This window comes from Actinia tenebrosa, unplaced genomic scaffold, assembly GCF_029948245.1.
Source record: "Actinia tenebrosa isolate PJP-AT-01 unplaced genomic scaffold, QUT_ActTen_1.0 PGA_scaffold2__45_contigs__length_23673736, whole genome shotgun sequence".
NCBI lineage: Eukaryota > Metazoa > Cnidaria > Anthozoa > Actiniaria > Actiniidae > Actinia > Actinia tenebrosa.
The window spans coordinates 18,240,412-18,265,495 of record NW_028292579.1 but is presented as its reverse complement, the minus strand read 5'-3'; the positions used below and the strand labels follow the sequence as shown (position 1 = coordinate 18,265,495).

Here is a 25,084-nt window from a genome sequence, read left to right as displayed (position 1 = left end):
CAATATTTATGGGGGGGAGGGGGGGGCTAATTGAGTTTCTTCCTTCAACACAATGGAAAACAATATAAAAAAACATCGTTTTTTCTGCTGAAGGAGTGAAGGGGGGGGGGGCATCAGCCCTCCTTAGCCCCCCCCCCCCCCCCCCCTGGATCCGCACTTGAATTAAATATCAACATTTCCGTAATTTCTAAGAAAACGAATCTCCTACTAGATGAGATATTCACCCCTTATATGGCAAACATATGATTTGCATGCAAGGGTATTTTGTACAAAAGCCGAGAAGGGACTTCCGACTTCAGAGATAATAACTTCAGTACCCTGGTCCCAGAGGCTCGACGATTTTTCTCCCGGGCACGTATATTTTGAGCCGCGAAGCGGTGAGACCAGCGAGACCTCGTCGGAGCCTCTGGTAGGAACCGCATACAACCTCATTTCCATGCTAAATCAAAGTGTCAATCAATCATTAGAACTAACCAATCACACAAGAGATCCCCGTGGCGTTTTTGGTATTTAGGGAGGGGAGGTTGTAGTTGACCAAAATAACTTTGCGGAGTCCACCTAAGTGCTTTTGTCATGTACACGTGTCCAAATATGTCAAAGTGACAGTCCGGTGTTTACATTCAGCAAGTAGTATAGGGAATGGGGGTTCCAGCGCAATCTCAACACGGGCAAGACCCGTGTCAAAAATCCACCTACGGAAACAACCCACTCCAAGTGTGGTTGGGGGCAACAGCGCAAATATGTTAGTCTATATATGGAGTGCGAAGATTGTAAAGAGTTTGTTTATGATTTCTGTGTAAAGTGCTTGAAACCCAAGTTTGTACCTACTAAACCAAATAAGTATATTTGTTGTGGTAAGAAAATGCAAATAGAAGACGACACGTCAGCACAGTGTTACGAGTGCGGTAAAAATATTCGTAATGCCGTGCCTTGTGCTACCAGGGAACAATATTATTCCAACGGAGGTCGTAAGAAGACGCCATACAAAAGAATAAAATACTTTAGGGACTGGATGAGTCATATCCAAGGTTATCGACCGGTATATTTAGACAACGAAGTAAAGAAGAAAATCATAGACCATTTAGAAGAGCCAACCCCACAAAGTCTACGGAAAACGTTGAAAAAATTAAAACTAGGGAAATATTACAAAGCTATTCCCTATCTTTTGTCTGAAATTACCGGTAAGTCTATTCCCGAGGTTTCTGATATGACAAAAGCCGAGTGGATGTTTTGTCGGCTGGATAAGGATATTCCTTATTACCCTGACGTAATTTACGAAATATTTTACAAGATAGACCCCAACCACCCCCTGTTAGGATGGATTCCAAGAAGATAGTGAACGATTACGTCATATGTTTTCAGCCAATCAAAACCTTCACAATTTTCTTTCACATTTGTGAAAACGTTTCACATTTGTGAAATAGATTTGTGAAATTAATTTGCATATGAACCAGACAGCCGGCGTTCAATATGCAAATAGAATCCTGTCTTGCTTTTTTCAAAGCAGATGTTTACTGAGCAAGCTTTCTTTGAAGCTCTTCTTTTGCCTCCTGGTAGATCTTTTTGCGAGATTCCTCGGAAAGATCTCTTACGACTGTTTTTTTATTCCTTATGTCCGTCTTTAATTTCTCGTACTTTTCCTCTTCGGCTAAGATAAGCGAGAATTCTACGTCGTCTATCTTTCTGTCACGCAAAGCCTTTGAGACAAGGTCAGTGATCGTATTTACTTTAGCCCTTGACAGAGCTATTGTCGTGTCGTGTTTTGATATTTTGCTTGACAACTGTTTCATAATACCCGTAGCAACAGCAGAAATAATACCACAGGTTGCCCCAACGCCGGCCAAAGGAACTCCAACGATTATTCCCGGCCCAGTAAGCGAAGTAGCAACGCCGGAGCCCGTTAACACAACAGATATGGATCCTGAAGTTATCGCAATCTTATGTAGCGTACTCCGGGCTCTGACGTATTTCTTCCTAACTTTTTCGTAGTGTTTTGTCTGCCCTTCCAAGTAAGCCAGGATTAAGTTAGCTTTATTCAAACGAAAGTTTTCAGCGTTTAATTCGTTAGGTTCCTTAGGAAGTTCAGGATAAAGTGGAGGCGCTGATGGTATAACATCCATTATATATACTAATGTACGACGCTTTTGGGAATGATATTGAGGAGCAGCCACATCACGACAACCGGGATTACTGGAATTGGAGAGCATTTAGGAAGATGTTTCCACATGCAGACCCCAGTAAGTTCGAAAGAAGACCCGATGGTATTTACTATAACGGCTCTAGGATGTACAGCAACGAGGATTTGAAGCCTACGCTGGTTAATCAAATAGACGATCAACTGAAGCATTCGCCAATGCATAAGCCAACGCCAGCGCCAACGCATGTTGAACCCAGTTGGTCAAAGGAATTATTGCTTGGTACCAGTACTTATCCGATACCCGCAGTTTCATTTGATAAACACCCAAGCTTGGACCTAACGCTGAACATGCGGATTTCTAACAAGCATTCCTTTCCGTTAAAGGTGCGGGATATCTTCAAAGACGTACCCATTATTCATACCACCGCTAAGGAATCTCATGAATGGTTAAGTGGTCCTAACATGCGTTATTGGCCGCAGCAACTAAACTTTGCAGTTTGGTGTGCCACTAGCGGCTGTGGTGTAAGCGCAAGCTTGATGAAGAATTCAATATTTATGTTTCATTTTCACTTCACGGTTAGAAGAATACTGCATGAAATGGGTGTTATTGCGCTGCCGGGAGATGCCACGTTTTATCCAAGAGATAATAAATACAGCGTGCCGGCTTATGACAGACTTTGTAAGGAGTTTGACGTTGTAGGGAAGGATTTCCGATGCACTGCCGGCGCTAACAATGGTCTGGGGCATATTTGGGCTTATTGGGGGATTGGTGGACACGAGCTAAGTGATAAGGAAGTTCATGCGTTGAATCTACGATGGAACACTGGGTATCACAAAGAAACTCACGACAGTAGCACCTTCTTTGAACCAAACGCTAAGACCACTAAGGAAGTTAGAGACGGACCTTTGTTCAAAGACGAGGGCGGTAAGTATGCAGGGGCTAATCCACTGATTATCAAAATTACCAACGACGAGCAAACAAAGCAATATCTTAATTTCATACCCCCAGAAGGTAAAGGACTAACCAAAGCCGGCCTTGCCCGTTTAAACCGCAGCATAGAAGCTTACGTGTATTCTATCCTTGGAGCTCAGGTAAACACCCGATCCAGCATAATCGGAAATACTGGCGCCGCAGAAGAAACGCGAGCCGAAGCCTTGATCTTATTTGAAAGTTCAATCTTGGAGGGCGACATTAGCAAGGGCGTACAGCGTTACCAACTAGCCATACAAAATTCTAAGGCGAGGTTGGACTATGCAGTAGCCCCGGGTTGTTGGTTAATGCCTAGTAATTTATCTATAAATACTGGTTCTGTAGTAGGATACAACAACAAACTGCAGCGAGCTACTAAGGATATGAAGTTTGGGGTGAACGACGTGAACTCTGACACTCTTAGGAACATTCCTCACTTCGTAGAGAAGCCAAAAAAGTCACACGAAACGAAGCTACCCACAGTTAAGAAACCATCAAAGAAGGTCCTACCTGCGATACCTGAGGAATATGACCATAACTTATTAAAAGCCGGTCTAGCAGCTGCAAGCATTGGTCTGAGCTATTATATATGGCGATGAACAACCCCTACGTAACTGGAGTAGATTGCGTTTATACGACTTACACAGGCGAGAAAAAATACACCCAAGCATCTTGGGTTGATGTCACGGGCATGTCCGTGGATCTGAACTACTCAGGAAAGAAGCTGATAATATGCAGTATTTGCATTGGTACGGCGAGTGATGCAAACGTAGGAGTTCGTTTCTGCGACGACAATGGAGTATTACAGCCCATGCGCGCGAAGACAAACAACAGAGAGCCTACACATTTCTCGGTAGAGCCGCCCGACACCAGCACCGAAAATCTCTCGGTTTGGACTTTTCACATGGTTGCTGATTGCCATGGGAAGGTAAAGTTGCAAATACGCGTAGATGACACGGCGTCGGCGTGCATAAATAGCATAGAAGATCAAAGAGATCGACCTTATAATCACGCGACCATCAGCACTCTTACAGTGTTAAGCCTGTGAGAATCTGTGATTCTTAAATTATATGAATCCGCATTTAAGTGAAACGCATTACGTTCACTACTTAGACGTAAAGGAGTACGCAAGGCATGAGTGGTTTGATATGGGAATGTGGGTTGAAGTTGGAGGTCCTGCGTTAGTCATTTGCACCATTAGCATTAACACGGGAGTGAGCGCGAATGTGGGGTTTAGGCTTGTCGATGAGAATGACGAGCCTTTGCCCCCCTATCGAACTTCCCCGAACAGCAGAAGAGCGGCCCACTTTTCGATGGAGCCAAACAAATTTAGCGGAGAAGATCTGACGCCGGTCACGTTTCATATGGTAATTAATTGTAAATATGCTAAGTTACAAATATTTCCTGATGACGGTAGCAACGATGGGTCGACGCCGGGCAGCGCAAGGATAAACAGCATTGGCGTGGGTAGCAATATTATCGATGCGGTTTGGAGTCATAAACCCATTTCCACTATGAGCGTGCTGCCGCTAGCCCCAAATTATCAGGGCGGCGCAAATACTATCTTTCATCATCCTCAATCAAGGACGCGGAAAGAGCGCAGCAATTCTAAGGACAGGAAATCCAAGGTCCCTTCATCGACCTAGCTTCTTCAGGAGTACCACCCCAATAGCGACAACCAAGATCCAAATGTTATTCCCCACGAACTTCAACAGTTCTCCGCCAGCCCTAAGTGCCAAGGAAACAACCGAACCCAGCAGCCCAGGCAAGCCGGCTGCCATCTTTTTTCCCAAGTCCGTCAGCCCATTGCCTAATTTCTTTACGCCCGCGCCTGTAGCCTTAAGCGCGGATAGGATAACTCCTACTACGCTTGAAATAGCGACCGCAAACGCCAGCGGAACGCCATACTTCAAAAGGGCTCTTTTTACCTTTTCCTTGGTGGTAAGCCCCAGCTCCTTTTCCAGGTTTTCCTTTTGCGCCTGTAATTCCGCAAGGTGTACCTGAAGGGTTTCTGATTCCCTTTGAGCTGCCTCCCTTTCCTCTTCGGGACGAGTCTGGTCGTTGATTATTTCCTGCTGCCGCTCTATTTGCCCCTCCAGGTCTTCGATGGCCTGATCTCTTTGCCGGATTTGTTCTTCCTTAGTGTTAATTTCGGCAACCAACTGCCGCCGTTCCTCTAAAGAGCCGGTTATGGTGATATGCAAGTTTTTAGCTTCTTCCTTGCTCATATCCAGGTCTTTTAGAGCAAGATTGAAGGCGTGTCGGGCTTGGTCTCTTTCGTCTAAAGCCGTTTCAGCTTCTCGCCTGAATTGCAGTATGACCTCGTTCTTGCCCTTGGTTTCTTTCTTGTGAGCATCGGTTAGCTGCCGTATTTGTTTTTCGTAATTTGCTTCCTTTTCCTTCAACGTTTCTTGTAGTTCCTCGGCGTGTTTTTCTAGTGCGACCCTTTCATTCAGGGCTCCCAACCTTTCTAACGCACTTCTGGTAGCTAGTTGAAAGCCTCTTAATCTTGCCACGTTAACCTTGACCGAGCCATTTTCGTCAAAGAGGACTTGTGGTTTGGTCCAACGGTTTTTGTCGGGATATCTCATGTCTTGAACGCTTATGAGGACTTTGTTTCCGCGTTCTGTGAGCCTTACGTCGTCGGCCTCGAAGTGGGAATAGCGCTGCGTTAGCTCTTGCGTTGCCCACTCTACGGTTTCCCGCGCGGTTGCTCCCTGCTCACCCATGTTTCGAAGTTCTATGTACTCGGGGGCGGACTTACCCGGGTTCTTTTCGTGCCACATGCGATTCAAGGAGGTCTTGAAGCTTTTCCACCTACTGCCGTACGTGTTTTCTAGGGCCATGTCGTAGATTAGGGGGTCGGTTTCCGCGCCTTTAGTCCATGCGTCGTATTCTTCGTCGTTAATGTCGACTTGACCTTCTTCGGTAAGGGGATCGAAATCCGTTCCTTCTACTTCCATTATATATGATAAGCTCAAAGTTAAACCCCAACATATTACCTAAGCAGGTTGGCGGACTGAAAGCAGAACGCACCTTTCACCGGGTCACCTTTACCCCCAGCAGCGCTAAACCTGGAGAAACGCTGTACGTAGGCGTGCCCCGCCTAACGGATAACCTAGTCTTAGTTCCTGGCACCTTGGCTTTAAGGTTCGACCTAGCGGTGCAGTCAAGCCCCACAGATGAAAGGATTATCGTTAACAACGTGGGTCGCAACATTGTTTCTAAGATGCGCGTAAAGTTCGCCGGGGAATCCTTGCTGGACTTAAATAGGTACGATCTGTATACCACGTACAAAGACTTATGGTTGACAGCCTTTGACCGCGCGCAAAGGATAGAACAAGGAATTGGTAGTGTCATCCTACGTAAGGTCCGCACACCTACGAAAACGCAACCTACTGACGGCAGCGGAGAAACCGCAGTGGCAGACGCAAAGCGAATAAAGACCGCCTATGGTAGTAAGTATGTCATACCGTTGGACTTTGAAGTGATTACGAATCACGGTGTGTATTACCCAAGACAGTTATCCGAGCTACAGTTTGAAGTAACCTTAGCAGATGCTAATAACATCATTGGTGGGCTAAGCACTGCACTTACCACAACAACCCCATACTCTATTACCAACTTAGAGCTGCAGTACGAAACGGTATACAGCGAAGAGCTGGCCCGTAGCGCTGGCATGGAATATAGCGCCGGAAAGGCATTCCTTTACGACCACGTAGTGATGTATAAGACATTTAGCTTCTTGGATAAGACGGATGAGGTTATCAACCAAAGCATTAACCTCCCCCGAAGAAGTCTCACGGGGTTGATGCTGGTGTTCGCCAAACCCTACGAGGCCGGTAAGCGCGACTCCGAAGCCTTTCATAACCCCAACATTACTAACGTCGGCGTGAATATCAACGGAGTCCCAAACAAGGTTTACTCCCAGGGGATAAAGCCCGCAGACGTGTACAGGGAGGCAAAGCGCAAGTTTGGCGACCAAATTAGCCCTGAGGAATTCTTTAATGATAAGTACGCGCTGTGGATTGATATGCGCACCATCAACGACGAATCTATGCACGGTCAGGGCTTACGTCTAGTAAATACGCAGGATGGCATAACATTGGAGATCAAGCGCACCAAAAACGCCAGTGCGGGCGACGGCGACAAAATAAACTGCTACGTTTTCGTGGTGTCTGACGCGCAACTGAGCGTAGAAATGAATCAGCTAAAGAGTGTTGCCTATTGATGGCCATAAAAAATATGCTATATATACAATGCTTCGCGTATTTCAAAACAACGAAACCAAACTGCAATGCATAGTGCAAGGCGAAACTTTGTACTTCAAAGCAAAGGAAGTGGCGCTAGCGCTGGGTTACGAGCGCCCAAAAGATGCAATTAAGGCGCATGTTCGCGATAAATACAAGGTAAAGCTTAGCGAACTTAGAGTGGAGGTGAATCGCCTCCCCTCTTATTCACAGCCTAATTCCCTGTACGTAACTGAATCTGGGTTGTATCAGTTGATATTTAGCTCTAAGATGCCAACGGCAGAGACATTCCAGGATTGGGTTTTAGAGGAAGTTCTCCCTACCCTCAGGAAAACAGGTAAGTATGAAATAGAAAGGCGCTTTGACGGTCCAAACAAGTTGGTATTCAAAACAGAAAATGAGTTTGACCTGCATAAAAAGGTAGTGGACTACATCCGCAGGTTTTACCCCCAAATGCTCATAGCCCCTGGTCTGGGTGAACTGCAGGATTCGGTTGGCAAACGTATAAAGTGCTGGCAGAAAGGATATCAACGCGGTCAACCCGACTTAATGATCTTGAATGCGCATACACATTACTGTGGATTCTGCATAGAGCTAAAGACCCCGAAAGGCAACGGCAGGTTATCTGAAGATCAGCAACTACTCTTACAGAGGTATGAAGAAAACGGCTATAAGGTGCTCGTAGGCAGCGACTACGACGAAATCTGCAGGGAGATCACTGCGTATGCTGAACACCTACGAATTCCCTGCAGGTGGTGTTGTAAGGTCTTTAAAACCTCGGAGACTTTGGCAACACACTTAAAGATATTTCATAGAATATATGGACAAGGATAAATTTAACGAGTTAAAGTTCATCCAAACACACTGGAAGGATTTAGGAATAGGGGAAATCTACGAGATAAAGAATTATGTGGTCTTCGAAGACTTGGACCGCCTGCGCTTGGTCTTAAAGAATAAAAAAAGAACATACACCCTTTGGGCGCCCGATAGGATAAGGTACGCCATCGAAGGGCAGGACGTTACCCATGTTATGAGTCATGGTAAAAAGGATGGCAGGTGGGTATTTGACGTAGTCAAGTATGAGCCTGAGAGTCCTCTGCATTCGTAAGGACGTCTGTTAAAGTCCGCTGCTCCGCAGAGCACCAATGCCCCACAAAGGATCCTTCGGAGAATACCCTGTCGCAATGAAGGCAGGTGTATTTTTTACGTGTTTTGGGAGTTGTAATGCAGTCGGCAGGTAGTTCGCAAGTAATACAGTCCATATATTGAAAGGGTAATTAGAATGCCTCCCAGAAAGGCAGCTGCGTAGGCTAGCATATAACATACCTCAAAAAAAGATGTCTGATAACGTTGACATCTAGGTTAAGTCTTTGTTAAGACACTGGGAACCTCGAAATAAAGACACCCAATAATGTTAACAATTAGGTTAGATCTTTGTTAAGGAATAACATACCTCAAAAAAAAGATGTCTGATAACGTTGACATCTAGGTTAGATCTTTGTTAAGACACCCGGAAGCTATTTCAAAGAGTGTCTTAGAATGTTAACAATTAGGTTAAGTAATTGTTAAGCAGTTGAAGATATGTTCTTCTTCTCTGACACAACCACAGCGATCACACTCCTGCCTCCAATACTCCCTTTTAGTCCACGGAACGCCTTCGGCGCGTTCAAAGGAGGGGAAAGTACGGACTATTTTCTTATGGTAATCTATGCGATTCCTTAAGTAATCCTCTTTATGCGGGCAGCGACTCATCAAATCCGCACATTGGTAGCAATCCACGCCTTCTAAGTCGTAGCTCCTAAAGTGGAACTTATAACTTAGTTCATGCGTTTTCCGGTGCGTTTGAAGACGTTGTCGACTACTAAGTATCTTATTGCAGAAACCACACTGCCTGGTCTGATCACAAACTCCTCTCTTTAAGTGTTGCTGCATTCCCAAAGGGAATTCCTTATTGCAGCCCTTGCAAAGTATGCAAATACGCTTGTCCTGATGTTGTCGCATCTTTTGAACAGTACTGAATTCCTTACCACAATCCTTACAAACTTTACTCAATTTCTTTGTGCAAACACCATTACGGACATGGTATTGTAGTCTTTGCTTGGAGCTAAACTTCTTTTTACACGCCGCGCAGTCCATCTATACATAACAGTACGATAACCACTATATAACATCTTAACAAAGATCTAACCTAATTGTTAACATTCTAAGACATCTTTATTTCGAGGTATGTTATTCCTTAACAAAGATCTAACCTAATTGTTAACATTCTAAGACATCTTTATTTCGAGGTATGTTATTCCTTAACAAAGATCTAACCTAATTGTTAACATTCTAAGACATCTTTATTTCGAGGTATGTTATTCCTTAACAATTACTTAACCTAATTGTTAACATTCTAGGGTGCCTTTAATTCGAGGTATGTTATTCCTTAACAATTACTTAACCTAATTGTTAACATTCTAGGGGGGATATTGAATGAAGTCCTTAACGGACTCCTTAGCCCACGTCGCCATCGTCAACAAGGCGCCAAACCGTTCTGCACGCTTCAGACCGCACATTTCATCATACAATTCCTGCACGCGCTCTTTTAACCGGTTTATCTCCTCCCTTTGCATTTCTATGGTGCCTTTTTTATCCTTTGCGTCGGCGACAATTCTTTGCACGGCTTCCACTGGCTCCATATATATCAGGGAACAAGTTCCCTTCGAGAGGAGGGATATAATGAACCCAGATCACATGCCTTATAACGCTCTGATAGTAGGACCCACCGGCTGCGGAAAGACCCAGTTCATCGTGGAGCAGCTATTAGGGCCCTTTAGATACCGCTTCGACTATATCGTGTTATTATGCCCCACCTACGTGAATAACCGCACCTGGACGGGCATAGGAGTGAAAGACGACGACTTCTTCGTAGATATTTTAGACCCTAACGAGTTATCCAGCCATTTGAAGTTCTGGCACAAGCAATTCCCTAAAGATACGCAGACTTTACTCATACTGGAGGACATTGCCTGTGGGGACGACGTAAAAAAGCGCACCTCCGAATTAGTGAAGCTCGCTTTCAGCGGCAGACACGACAATATCAGCGTTTGGTTGCTTTCCCAGCAGCTTACCAGTGTCTCTAAACCCTTTAGGGAAAACATAGGCTCTCTCGTAGTATTTTATACACCCAGTAAGTCTGATCTGGAAACCATCTTAAGCGACTACGGTGGTGAGATAAGCAAGGAACAGTTGCATGAATACATGCGGCATTTAAAGACGCACCAACATTCCAAGATGATCTTCTCTTTGAGGTTTCCGTATTCAATAAAGATCTCAGATCTTTAACTCCTAATGTATATGGAGATTGAGCAGCTCTTAGATGAAGTCCCCACGCAGTTAGATGAAAGTAACCTCAAGGAACAACTCAACATCCTTGTGTCTTCTGGGAAGTGTAAAGAAATGATAGGTAAGGAACTTACCCATGAGCAAGTTAACAAGTTGTCGGAAGAGGAGGTTAAGAAGTTCCATAAGAGGTACGAGGCTGCCCTTGCAAGTAAGACCACAGACGCCGTCGCAGACTCCGCTATCCGACTTGCAACTAAATTGCTTGGACTTGCACTGCCTATAGACGACGTGGAGCAACTGCGGAAGGACATAAGCGAGGACTATGTCATCGCCCAAGAACTTAAGATAACCTGCGGCTGGTTGTCTTTGAAGTGCGGTAAGTTAATGGCAGTCGCCTCTGCGGCACTTCACGTAGCTCAGCACGTCGACTTGAAGGAACTTACGGCCTCTTGGAAGGACTTCAAGAAGAACAGAGACGTTGAAAAGGTCTTCCAGGCAGCACTTACTGAGTTACCTGATCAAGTCGCCTCAAGTACCTAGTCAAGTCGTTGTCAAGTCACCTCAAGTACTTAGTCAAGTCGTCCTTAAGTCATTCTCAAGTACTTAGTCAAGTCGTTGTCAAGTCACCTCAAGTACTTAGTCAAGTCGTCCTTAAGTCATTCTCAAGTACTTAGTCAAGTCGTTGTCAAGTCATTGCCAAGTCATTGTCAAGTCGTCATCAAGTTACTTGTCAAGTCCTTCAAGTCCCTTAATATAAGATGAGTGACACCGAAGAACAACCAGAAAAGGCTCCCGTAGAAGATACCAAGATTACCAAGGCTAAATCTCCGGGCAGAGTCGCTGCCGGAAAGAAGCTCGCGGAGATGAATAAAAAGAACAAAGCAAAGAAGGAGGAAAAGGTGGAGGAAAGAGAAGAGGAATCCTTTATCAATCCTGGGTACGTCATTGGCGCGTTAGGAGTCGCTATAGCAGCAGGCAGCCTCTACTTACAATGGCGGGCTACGAAGCCAAAAGTAAAGTGGGAGGCCGCAACATATCACGCACCTGTGGAGGTTAGAAAAAGTAAGATCCCTGAAATGGAATAACCTTCTCGCTTTGTAATATAATGTCGACCGCGTTGTTGAAAACTGTTGAAGAAGCAGCTATCATTACTTCTATTGTTGCGGGTATTGGTTGGGTAGGTAAGAAAGTGCTCAAAGAAGACTTTACTGAAGACCCAAGCAAGAGCTTCGCTAACTTTGCTAAGATGACCGCTGCCGTAGGCGGGGCTATCATGCTAAAGGATTACCTACGAAAGGAAAAGTACCTGCCTACGACGTAATATATAATGGCTGGCTTAGTCGCAGGTGGAGTCATTGCAGCTTTAGCATTCACTGGAGCTAATTATGGCGGTCAATATTTGGATAGATTAGTCAGAGGCGACAAAAGCGGTGCCGCCGAAAGGAAGAGACACGACTTAGCGCTGGAGAAATATCAGCGGGACGTGGCAGCTTGGAATGAAAAAAGACAAGCTTACAGGGATTGGTTGGATAAGAACTACCAAGACAAAATGCAGGCAGACAAGAACTTCGAAAACACAGACTACGCCTTCAAACTTTATGCGCAAGCACACCCCGACTTTAGAATGAAAAAGCCTCAGTTCAAGAATTACTACCAGCCTTCTAAGAAACAAAAAGACAATGAATTGGTCTTTGTAGGAGTCGCAGGGCTGGCGGGAGGCGTGGCCTTGGCGTATCTAATATAATGATCGTCTTTTTGGAAAGCGACAAGAATAACTTTACTACTTATCTGAATCCTCCCATCCGCGCGGAAAGGGTTCGGCTGGTTAGTTGCTCTTTGTACAATTCTTGGTATAATTTAATTAATGGCTTTGTCGTCGTGACTTCCACCAAACCAAAAATACCAGATTCCCATTACACCCCCATAACACTGGCTAAGGAGCTAGCAAAGCATGGATATACTCTTACCACAGGATTACCCCATGAAATGAAATTCAAGAAAAATAGTGGAAGCGCTAATTTAAAGGGCAGTCCATTGGTAGAACTCCTGGGCCTTACTAGTACCACGATCAATGGTCAACTTGACGTAAAATGGAAAGTCGCATCCTCTTACGAAGTCTATTGCGACTTGGTTCATAGTTACAACAATAGAGAAAAGTCTTCTCTTATATCCAAGTTTCTACCCAAAGGTAATCCATTTGACCCAGTAGAATACACTCCCATTTCTTTAAGCTATGACTTATCTCATTTGGTAGAAAGCATAAACATTACCATTAAAGTGGACGGAAAGACGGTGGATTTCAACGGACGTAAGATCAATCTTGTTTTGGAATTCATATAATGGGCCGCGTAGAGGACAAACTCAAAAGGATTTACTATGGGCCTGAAGGCTATTGGAAAGGAGCGTCAGCTATCGAGAAACTCGCGACCGCGGCCAGGGTATCAGAAGAAACGGCTAAGAACTGGTTAAGAAAACAAACCCTCTGGCAGGTTTATCTTCCCGTGCCTAAGTACATTCCCAGGCCCAGCTTTACCGTAAATGCCCCCAATGAAGTTCATCAAGCGGATTTGCTTTTCTTGCCGCACGATAAGGTGAGAAAGAAGACCTATAGGTACGCTTTGACCGTAGTCGATATCGCAAGCAGATACAAGGACGCCGAACCTATAACCAGCAAGGATTCTGGGGAAGTCGCAGAAGCCCTAGGTAGGGTTTATAAGCGCGTCTTGAAATGGCCTAAGCTGCTGCAAGTGGATGCGGGGACGGAGTTTATGGGCGTGGTTACCAAGACCCTGAAAGACCACGACACTAAGATTAGAAGAGCTAAAGCAGAGTACCACAGGGGTCAGAGCATCGTCGAAAGATTCAATAAGACCTTGGCCGAGCGTCTCTTTGGGTACCAGTATTGGAAAGAGCTGGAAGATCCCTCCAAACGCAACAGGGAATGGACTCAGAGGCTCCCCCAGGTCGTCGCAGCTTCGAACAACGAGGCGGCCAGGGCTACGGGAATGAAACCCAAGGATGCCATAAAAAAGAAACACGTGGAACACAAGTCCTTCATCAGAAGTTCGAGGGCGGTCTTCCCCCAGGAAAAAAGATTAGGCGATGTCACGGTTCGATATCTCTATGAGTCGGGTGAATTAGAAGGAGGATCCAAAAGAGCTACGGATCCTAATTGGTCTTTGGAAACTTATCAGATCCGAAGTGCGATAGCTAAGAAGGGCCAGCCCATCTTGTATTATCTTCATGATGGTCCCACGCGTGGGTTCGTCAAAGAAGAACTGCTTATCGTGTGATGTCCGAATGCTATCGTATGCACTCCGTCATCACACATCCATCGCTTACCGTCAAATGCAGACAGTGACACCTTCTCCTGCGTGACGTTATGTATCTGATGACCATAGCTGCGCAGGCTGTTCATCTTATGCCGCTGTTCCTTGCGTGTTCGTAATACGTTGAGGTAGGACTCGTGCGTAATGTCCTTCTTAACCACATACTTTTTTACGCCTTTAGCTTTCTTTTCTACGCCGTCTAACTTTAGCACGCTGTACATCTTTGGTTTCAGACCCACGTACTCTACTATGGGTTTTCCTAACATTTCGTCTTTCATCTTCCCAATTACCTTCTTATTCTTCGCAGAGTAAAGGAAGTGCTCCTTCGGGTAACCGCTGGTGTCGTACTCGTCTATGTCGGGGAGGCAGTCTTTGTAAACGTCTTCCGTTTGCACTTCTAGAATTAGGGAGTCGGTGTCTGTGTACAGGAGGCGACAGCGGTCTCCGTACTTTGGCTTAAGCTTATCGTAGTAGAACTCGTACATAAGCAGCTTCGATATATCCAGCACCGTAAAGCCTGTGTAAACGGGCTTGTTTAGTAAGAGGTTTGCCCTTTTCATGTGAATCACGTAGAAGTTCAGCATTTCTACGTATCTAACGAAGCCTGGCTGTGACACGTATGCTTCTGCTTCCTCTTTGGTGCTGACTATTTTTACGCTTACGCGCTTGCGGATGTTCTCCATTGTCTTTCCGAACACGCTGTTGTTCATCAGTTTGAAGAGGTTTTTCTCGAAGTCATTTTTCGCTGCGGTACGCTTTTGCGTGTTAAAGTCAATGTAGGGGCGCATCCAGGGTTCCTGCGTGAATTTTAGGACTCTGTGGATCTTCTCTACGCGCATTCCGTGTCGCACGTAGAACTGCAGGTTGCGGTAATGTACCACATACTTCTTCTTATCCATCAGGTTCATAGTTAGTTTCCTGTACGGTTTGTAACCAGGGCACATTTGCTTTTGCAGCGGACTTAGCTGCTTAAATGGTATCTCTATCGCTTCTGGTGCTAAGGGGAACTCATTGTGTTCGTCGTGCAGGCGCTCTGGGTACTCCAGATCCACTTCTAAGACGTAACCCTTGTCTTCCTCCTTTCCTACCTGCATGTAGAAGTCTATCGGCTTCACTGGATCCCATTCGAAGTCTCTCACAGGTAGGTACTGTGACATTGCCCAACCATAAAGGTTATTCGCATCCAGGTAGTAAATGTATGTGGTTGGTTTCTCTGGGTCGTGCTCTACTAAGGGGTTGTTTGCGCGGGCGTAACGTCGGCTGGGTCCGCATACGCCGCCACGAATACCGTCTTCCATAAACCGATACATGTCGTACTCCGTTAGGAGATCCAACTGCGCATTTGTCTTCTTTAACAAAGCACTCCAGCTGAGCCCAGGAGCCGTGTAGAAATTAGCGGGATCCAATCCGTAATATTCCATAGCCATCTTTCTGAAGCTTTGGAAAACATCTGCAAGCAGCACTACGTCAGACCTTAGGTAGATGTCGTGGTAGTCACCCATGTTCTCACAGGAGTACTTTTCCCACACGTCTAACGCATGCTGGTACTCCTCATCCTTTATACCAGACTCGTTTAGGGTGCTGTAGAAGCGATCTTTGGGTGGTAGGGGTTCTTTGAATCGATCCCAGGAGTCCATGTATTCGTATGGGTAGACTCCTTTCCTTTCCGCGCCGTATTGACTGGAAATGGGAAAGTTGGTGTTATACTTTACGAGGTTTGCTAAGGAGTCCGCCATAAACTGCTGCGAATCTAAGAACTTTAGCTTACCCACAGTTACGGACATGTAGCGCTCTTTGTTGTTGGGTATGCATTTGACGTCGGAGCCGTCTGTTCCTTGTAGTAGCAAATGGGAGTCGTAACCGCGGAGGTTGTGAAAGAACACCGGAATCTCCATGTCTGGATTTACTTTGAAGTTTATATTGCATTTCCAATGAGCCGCTCCTCTGTATTTACCCGTGATGTGGCAGTGATCCCTAACCTTATCCACATAGAAATCCTCAACAAATGCTTTGTGGCAGTGAATGCAGTGCGTGGAGGGCTTTCCCGGCTTCTCACCTTTCTTAGCATACTTCCCGCATTTAAAATGAGCTTCTCCTAGATACTTTCCATCTTCATCCCACGCTTTCTTGGCTCGTCTTCCAAACTGAAGAAGCGTATGTTGGCAAATGTGGCATTTTTTTGCCTTGTTAAAAGCCTCCTGGTTCTCTTTGGTAAATTCCATCTTCTTTGGACGTCTTAATTGTTCTCTAATCTCCCCCTCCTCTTCTCGCAATGCTTCTAGAAACTCATTAGCTGCGTTCTTACCTCGGTAAATCACAGGAGGGTTTGCTTTACCGTCTGATCTGACTACTATGTAACCAAAGGAGCAGATCTCGTGTAATCCTACCTTATTCGTGGCGCCACGTTTCTGCTCTTCCTTAGTTATCAACGCTTCGAAGTCTGCATATATCACGTAAGGCACTTGCATCTGCTTTTGATGGTCTGCGTATGAAAGCTCTTTGTTGGTGGGCATCTGGATCCGTTGCGCCACTTCTTCGACTCCGCGGCAGATCTCATCGTGTTTCTTTAGGGTATTTAAGGATGTAAATGACAGCAAGCAGCAGTCGCAGAAGTACTTTTTACCTTTGTGCTTAGTATGTCTGTAGAATAGTCTGCTAATGTGTTTAACCCATGAGTAGTGTCCGCCGTGGTAGAATAAATGTACGCGCTCTCCTTTACTTTTTGACAGAACTAACGGTACTATCGTCTGCTCTCTGACTCCGTAAACGTTAATTGCTAGATCGTTTATTTCCTCAAATATGGGGATGTCTATCAACTGCATGGGAAATTCCACACCATCCCACTCTAAATCATCTGTGGGATACTTACTTGTCCTACAGGGATCCTTCTCTGCTGGATACAGTGCAGACCTGATTGCCCACATAAAGCATCGATTGTCTTCATTCTTCACGTTTACAATAGCCTTCTTCCTTTCTACCCACGTTGGTAGCGGTACGTAACTCCCCCCTCGTATGGGTACGTACCTGGCCATACTTATCTCTATTCCTTCAACCTCCTCTACTGTCCAACCCGATCCTTCTTTCGTGTAGTTAGACAGCGACTCCATTATTGCTTCTAAGGCTTCACTGAGTGACCTATCCAGATTCGTGGATTCTAATATCACTAACGACTTTGATCGCAACATTGCTGTCGTCATTACCTCGTCTTTTGACAAACTTACTTCTACCATTATGCTCGCTTTCAGGGCTCCTAATTCTTCTATACCTTTTCGGAGAGTCCTTTTAACCTTCCTTTCTGACTGACGCCAAAACTGTCTAACGTCAATCTCACCGTTACCGGGTATTGGCACCGTGCTGAAGTTGCTTTGGGATTCCATCTATATAATAGGAAATATTTTATACCTAATACCAAGCACTTTTTAAGTCGTCGTAGTCGTACTCACAGTCCTGACAATGCCAAAACAATTTAACCTTAGTCTCAAACTTCTTACCACATCCACAATCATAACTGCTCATACACTTCGTCTTCATTTTCAAATGCTTTTTCAAATCCGCTTCTTTCTTAAAAGTTCTCTTACATTCTTCGCACTCCATATATAGACTAACATATTTGCGCTGTTGCCCCCAACCACACTTGGAGTGGGTTGTTTCCGTAGGTGGATTTTTGACACGGGTCTTGCCCGTGTTGAGATTGCGCTGGAACCCCCATTCCCTATACTACTCAGCAACACGAATCGCAACCAATTGTGAACGAAATTCAAACAAAAATACTCCATTGAAAAGCGCAATCTCACATCCTTCAAAGTCTGTCGACTTTGCAAATGTAGTATTACGTCTGGAAGACCAAGAATTCACCTCTTTGGCTTTGTGTTACTGATTAGTTGCCTAGGCCTTGTAGATATTTATTGTATTTTTTATTGTATTTTATCGGTAGTCAAAGGGAGAAACTCGTATAAATGACTACACACACTCACCAACTCTATAATGGATATTGATTTTAAAATCGGCTTTCAATGGTTATTGCGTGAAATTATCAAGCTAACCTCTGTACCCTGTTCAGTTAGTATCGTCAATGACCTTTGTTCTCCTTGTCTTTTGCTCTTCCGATAACGTTTCAATGTTCTCAAACCGTTTTTGAAGCGTTGTTGACAATATTTCGTCGAATAGCGCTTCGAATATACAATGTGGCATCGAGAAATGTTCACTGTAGCTAGAACTATAAAATAACACCTTGAAATCTCTTGACATTACAAACAAACTGACATAAGATAATGAGCAATGTATACTTGTACCTCACTACCCTTCATTACAAATAATTTAGCCAATCACAAACTGGACTTCAAATCAGCCAATCAGTGAACTAGAACAATTTTGAGCAATCTGTAATTCTATTGGTGCGGCCTGATCAATCAACTATGCGGTTCCTACCAGAGGCTCCGACGAGGTCTCGCTGCTTCGCAGCTCGCTCACCGCTTTGCGGCTCAAAATATACGTGCCCGGGAGAAAAATCGTCGAGCCTCTGGGACCAGGGTATAACTTCAGAGATAATGATTTCAGAGATAATAATTTCAGAGATAATAATTTCAGAGATAACGATTACAGAGATAATAACTTCAGAGATAATAATTTCAGTCTGAAGTCCCTTCTCGGCTTTCGTAATTTTAAGCTGGAACGACTTCAGCGCCGCCATTGTAGATTAAACTCTCGAGAATTAGAGAAGAAAATATATATTATATCTATCTGTATGGATTATTACAAGCGAAATCTGCCACTCTTTACTCGTCAGGGTGTTCAGATTCATGGTGAGTTGTATTTGAGTGACGAGAAGGTCTCAGAGTATAAGATCGTCACCCCTTCCATCGTGAGGAAGCTGTCCTAGCAGCAAAAAAAATGAACGGTTTTCAATGAACTTTATGGGCAATAGCTTGGTTATAAACTTTTCATGATTGATCTACTCGAACAGTATTTTCTGCACGAACAAGCGAAGATCGATGAGGAGAACAGGGTTTCAAGTGTCAGAGTTACGATAAGCGATCAGACAAATGCATTCAGCATTTATTCTCTTGAACTTGATAATATAGTCTTATAGCCTATATTTATGTATCTATATTAACTGTTTTGACTTCAAAGTCTACTCACAAAGGAACATGAGGTACATAGCCAATAATTATTTTAAGATTCTATTCGATTTAAGAAGCAAAATAAATAATTTGCTACGCACATTCCAGGGTTTGATCTTTGCCGTTCGAAGCGTTATGATCTCCTTAAATTTTCCTTCAAAAAGTGGTGATTCACTAAAAATACATCGACTGTTGAAAATCCCCATATTCACTTCACAATGTTTAACGTCACTCCCAGAAATCACGTTAACGAGGCCTGAGTTCACCCTGTAGTCAGGGTCTAGTTAACTTTGTTTTCAATTATATGTGTAGAACTTTTTTTTTTCGTTTTCGCAATTCGTTTCATTGCACTCCATTTCAGTCTACCAAATGCTTCGCTCGGTTTACCGAGCGGCACTGAGATAAGCACCTAATACGTCTCCCACTTGTTTATAGCTGCTGGGATGGATAATGTGATACCCAGTATAACATTTCCGATTGCTTTCCGACTGCTCCCGATTTGTTGCGAAATTACATAATTACGTAGAACAGATCACGACATCAAGGGTTAAGACAGGAAATGACGTCAGAGGTACGGCTTCCTGCTGTGGACCGATGCAGATATATATGTGGTGTGTAAAGCTCGCTGGTATAACAGAGAAAGACAGAAGGATCTCAACTATAGCTTATATCTAAGGTAAATACCGGCTTTGTATTTTCTATTTGTCCATTTAGGTATATTTTTTCCTTCGGGAATCAAAGGGACTATGTATGTTCTATCTGGCCGGAGGATATGCAACACCAATAGCTGATCTTTCATATACGACACATTTACATGATTATTTAGTTTTCGATCCGGTTTTCTAGTTTTCTAAACTGGGTTGAAAGTTTGATTTTAAAACGTTCAGCATATCAACTTTCACGGGATATGTTTAATAGTATACGTCGGGCCGTAACTTTGAAATGGTTTTTCACATATTTTCGTGCACGCCTCGCTTAACAGTACAATATGCATTGCCAAAGTCGTGACCACGTTCATTCAAACTAGTTGACCAGCATGAATTCTTTACAAACTCTACCTTGTATAGTCCATATAGAGACCTATATAGTTCACTGCTATGTTTATTTTCACGCATTATACTTATATCACTTAGATTTCTCATCAAGATAGTGGTATAGCTATAATGGTGAGCGAATTCCCTACGCGGTGCTCATTGGTTCAATGCTTGCCCTTTTGATCTATTAAAAGTTTCCACCAGGGTTTTGTATTGTTTGTTTCTTGTTATCCTTAAATATTCTGTTTTAAATTTTAATCGAATTGGATTGTCAATGCATTTCCACATAGTGGCTTTTTATCCACTGAAAAATCAATTCTAGAACAACTGATTTTTTTTTCAAGAAGGGAGGAAAATCGTGAAACTAAATCCACAAAGAAACCCTCGAAGCACAGGAGAGAACCAACAAGCACCTTTTCTCACTATGACACCAAGGACGGGAATTCATCCTAAGTCGCCGTGTTGAGTACCCTTGCCATTTTCTTGTGTTAACAAATCCAAGCAGTTGCCTATGTAGTGGCCTCGTGTTGTTGGTATATCATACGTGACCGTAAACGACTTACAGGAAATCTTTAAGTGATTGTGGTCAGGGGTTTATGGTTATAATAATGGAGCGTAAAATATTGAATCAAATCAATAGTAATATACATGTAATTGAGAATTTGTGATTGATTAGCATTCATTCACATGCCATTATATCGCTTCTAAAGTCCAGAAGGAGAGTTATACTTTACAAACACTGCTGAGTGAAGTATACTTCGAAGGATCTGCTAAACACAATTCATTATGCTCTCTTCTGAGGAAGTTCTTAGTTAACATGTAGCTCATGTTACACGATTATGCTTTGAGAAACAGCAGGGGTGTCAACCTTTAGCACAATGCCGGACATGGGTCCAACATAAACTACACATCATATCTTATCTCTTTTTATTATATATATGGAATGTTATAAACGTGAACTTCTTCGATATATATAATTAGTATAATCTTAGGCTTGAATATTGAGTTTCTCGAGCTGTGATTTGCCGAGCGACCGGTGATTCTGAGACGATAATCACTGCTGGAGAGGTGATTATGAGGTTTTCCAAAGTTTTCCAGATCGGAAGTCATACTCAAATGTTTTTTATCCTGAATTTCGACTTTTCTCAGATATTCAAGGCTAAAGTTATATTTAAGCAATTATTCCTCTCACCGATATATTCCACCGAAAATCATTCGCCTTCGGCGGGCTATTGTTAAATATTATCATTCTACTGAGTACTGTATTATTACTGTATCTTATTACTCTATAGAAACAAGGTCAAGGTCATACGATAATCGTCTTTCTTTAATCTCTGATTTTTTGGCTTTAGTTTCTGGTTCTTCGTAAGGTCGTTAAGGGCAACCTCCTTCCTTACTTTTAGAATTTGCAGGACAATTTTTCTACTTCCATTTTGGCATATAGCCACCTCAAGAAGGCTTAAAGGGGCGATTGGTGACAATTGCACGAATTAAATGAACTTTGGGGTAAAAATAATTTCTTTCCCCATATTTATAAATATATAAACAATTTGTCTTCCGTGATGAACAAATTTCTGCATTTTTCAGCAAATACCGTTTATGACGCTGTTATTACTCGATTTTTTTATCCATGGTAGTGTCACCGCAATTCATTCTTGTCGTTGAGTCCTTTCGACCTTTTTCGATTCAGATTATTAGCAATATCTTGATTGGTACTAATGTTTGGTGTTCCTTATTATAGATGGTGCGTGGGTTCATCACGAGCCTATTCTTGGCGTACTTGACGCACACAGCACAGTTACTAGAACCTGACAATACTGGTGCCTTTGATATCATTTTACAAGCCAATTTGGAGCTCCATGCAAGCAGTAAGTAGACTTTTCTTTCAAATTGTATCGATTTATGTTTGTTCGTATTTGCATCTTCGAGCGCTTTCATACATGAGCCTCAGGGGCAACTACTCCCCGCGTTATCGGAGTAAAATAATTTTCTTTGCCTGAAAGGTCTATCTTTCTGTAGATTGCTACTCTCTTAACATCATCTCATATCTGTATGACGGTTGTCTTTTTTCGGCGTATTTTTTCATGTGTTGAATACATATTCAACATATATAAAGGGGGGAAATGTGGTCTGAATTTAAACGCCCAAAGTTGAAAGGCCCTTCTACGATACGTTTTGTAACTCAGTATAAGGAGTAAATCACGTATGCACTGATTTGCTTTTAATTTTAGATTTCTCAAGCCCCCCTCTTCCAGGGCATGTCTTCGAAGGAGATATCGCTCTCACTGACAAACAGCGACAAAATATAGATATTCATGGCAACACAGTAGGCAAAGCAGTTGACAGAAATGAAGATATCCGATGGCCTGGAGGCGTAATACCTTACGAGATCGATTGCAGTCTACGTAAGTACCCTATCACTTATTATCATCCCTTTTTTGCACAAATTAAAAAGAAAAGGGTTTTTAACTTTAACAGGAAATAGTTTTTTTCGGACAAGCGTTCACTCGGTTTAATTTTAAGTTTAGTGTTCGTCAATTTGAGACACGACGCAAAAAAACTTATTCGTCGTCGTCAATATTTTCCCATTACAGACCACGTATCATTCCTAAGGGTATCATTTAAAATCTTTGTTTAACGATTGCGCATGAGAAGACGCAGCAATATGGATACAACTCAAGCAAATAATCTTATTTTCTAAATTTTTCTAAACAGTGGCACGTGGTCTAAAATGAATAAATAAATAAATAAATAAAAAACATTGCACCGTAACGAATAAGGAATTTTTCAATCCGAAGTTGTCGATGGAAGAGTGGCCCTATTGAATTTCATTGATGCCGAGAGTGTTTCTCGGTGTTTGCGGGCGTTTTTCGAGGCCTGATTCCTAGCGCTTACAGGTTAGCAGTTAGCGATAAACACGAGGTAACCCCACTACTGTTCTCAACTAAAATCATGTTATAAATTTGATTCCAGAAAAAATGTCTAACGCTAAAGATGCAATTAAAAAAGCGATGAAAGAATGGGAAAGCAAAACCTGTTTACGATTTGTACCAAGGACCAACCAAAAGGACTATTTGTGGTTCTTCAGACAAAAAGGGTAAATATAAGTTTATGATAAATAATTTTATATATTAACTTTCTAGTTAATGAATAGTTTTGTTATCCTTTCCTTTTTTTATTGATCTTTGAAAATTTAAAAAAGTTCGTTGAATGATGACACTAGTCAATAGACCCCTTGCAGCACCTTGAAATGCAGTTCCATCTGGGGGACAAAATAATAGGTTCCAATTCTCAGGAGATTGGAATTCTTTTGATTTTTACTCCAGATAGAGCTGCTTTGACGTCACATGCAAGAGATCTATATTAATCTTCCTTCGTTTTAATTCGAACTGTAGAAGTGACGTCAGAGCCACTTAATTTGGAGAGCGAAAAGACAGGATTTCAATCTCATGAGAATTGGAAATCTATTGTTATGTCCTCCAAATTGAGCAGCATTCCGACTTACTGCAAGGAGTCTATAGACGAGCTAATTAAATGGTGTTATTAAGTTCAAACCATATGTCATGTTTGATGTTGTGTATGACGTCACAGACTCCAAAAAATAATCGTAAAAATATCATACTTTCGTCCTGAATATCGAGAAAACACTTCATACAGTGATTATTGGACCTTTAAAGAGTATTTTTAGGAAGTTTCAGCTGAATCCAAGTTTGAGCGATTTTCGTCGTAGTAGCACTTTAAATGGTTGCACATGAGAAGACACCTGAATATGGATACAATTAAACAAAGTATCTTATTCTAAAGTGAATGACACGTGGTCTGAAATTGGAAAACTTTACGCCGAAGCTCCAGAGGTCTCTTTCCAAAGCTAATTCTGCCCTTGTAACTTGTAACACATCTGTTTCTTAATACAGATGTTGGTGTAATGTCGGACGCATCGGTGGTAGGACCTCTCTTTCGGTTGGAAATTTATGTGAATTCAAACATGTGATGGTACACGAGATTGGTCACGCAGTGGGATTTTGGCACGAACAAAGCAGGCCCGACCGTGACAGCTATGTAAAAGTTGTCCAAGAAAATATTTTGCAAGGTAAATACTGTGAATCATAGTAACGCAGCTGTTGTTAGTCACGCAACACTCTATACAATTATTTTCAAAAAAGGTTGGCGAAGGTTTTGATGCGTGTTGCATACCATGTTGCGAACAAAGCTTGAAATGTATTGTAGATAATATGTCGATAATGTAAGAACAGAGAAAAAATGCAGGAAAAACGTGCAAACTTTGGGTGATTTACCATGTAGGGGACTTACTTAAATTACCTGCCTTTGGCAAATTTTCAAATAAATAAATAATAAATAATTGCCGATTGCTGAATGCTGTTTTCCATCGAAATTCAAACCCAAAATCAAACAACATAGATAGGACGTGGTTGGTTTTTAACTGAGGGATCAATCGTAGTAGCGAAATTTTTTATGTAACGCAATATTAACACTTTTTTTTTGTAATTTGCCATGCAGGTTTTGAAAGTGCTTTCGCGAAATATTCCCGAGAGAAAATCAATTCGTTGAATATCCCTTACGATTATGAATCGATTATGCACTATCCGTTTACCGCATTTTCCAGAAACGGAAAACCAACTCTTAAAGCACTCAGACCTCTTAACGGAAAGAAACCTTACCAGCATCTTAGCACTCTCGATGCAAAACAAGCAAATATGATGTACGGCTATTGCAGGGCAACAGCACCAGGTAAAGTAAATTTTAAAAAAATTAAGAAAATTATAGAGTAATCGAACCAAAACAACCTCTGGGCTGATCTAAGTCAGGGCACGGCTATATTTCAGATCGAATCCTGGAACAACCTCTGGGCTGATCTAAGTCAGGGCACGGCTATCTCACAGATCGAATCCTGGAACA

General features: G+C 42.9%; 1 protein-coding gene across 4 annotated transcripts in view; it reads left to right on the top strand.

Moving 5' to 3' along the window:
• The window catches only part of LOC116303921 (uncharacterized), a 39,008-nt gene that overhangs the window by 839 nt on the left and 13,085 nt on the right, over window positions 1-25,084 (top strand). For 2 of the 4 annotated variants that reach the window (XM_089034691.1, XM_089034690.1), the window contains exons 2-6: window positions 21,909-22,035; window positions 22,399-22,572; window positions 23,141-23,264; window positions 24,082-24,257; window positions 24,686-24,916. In XM_089034691.1, coding sequence (XP_088890817.1) covers window positions 21,909-22,035; window positions 22,399-22,572; window positions 23,141-23,264; window positions 24,082-24,257; window positions 24,686-24,916 — 832 coding nt within the window. Of the gene's footprint in view, window positions 1-19,590; window positions 19,810-21,908; window positions 22,036-22,398; window positions 22,573-23,140; window positions 23,265-24,081; window positions 24,258-24,685; window positions 24,917-25,084 lie in introns of those variants that run through there. The other 2 variants (XM_031713543.2, XM_089034692.1) reach the window with 2 other exon arrangements.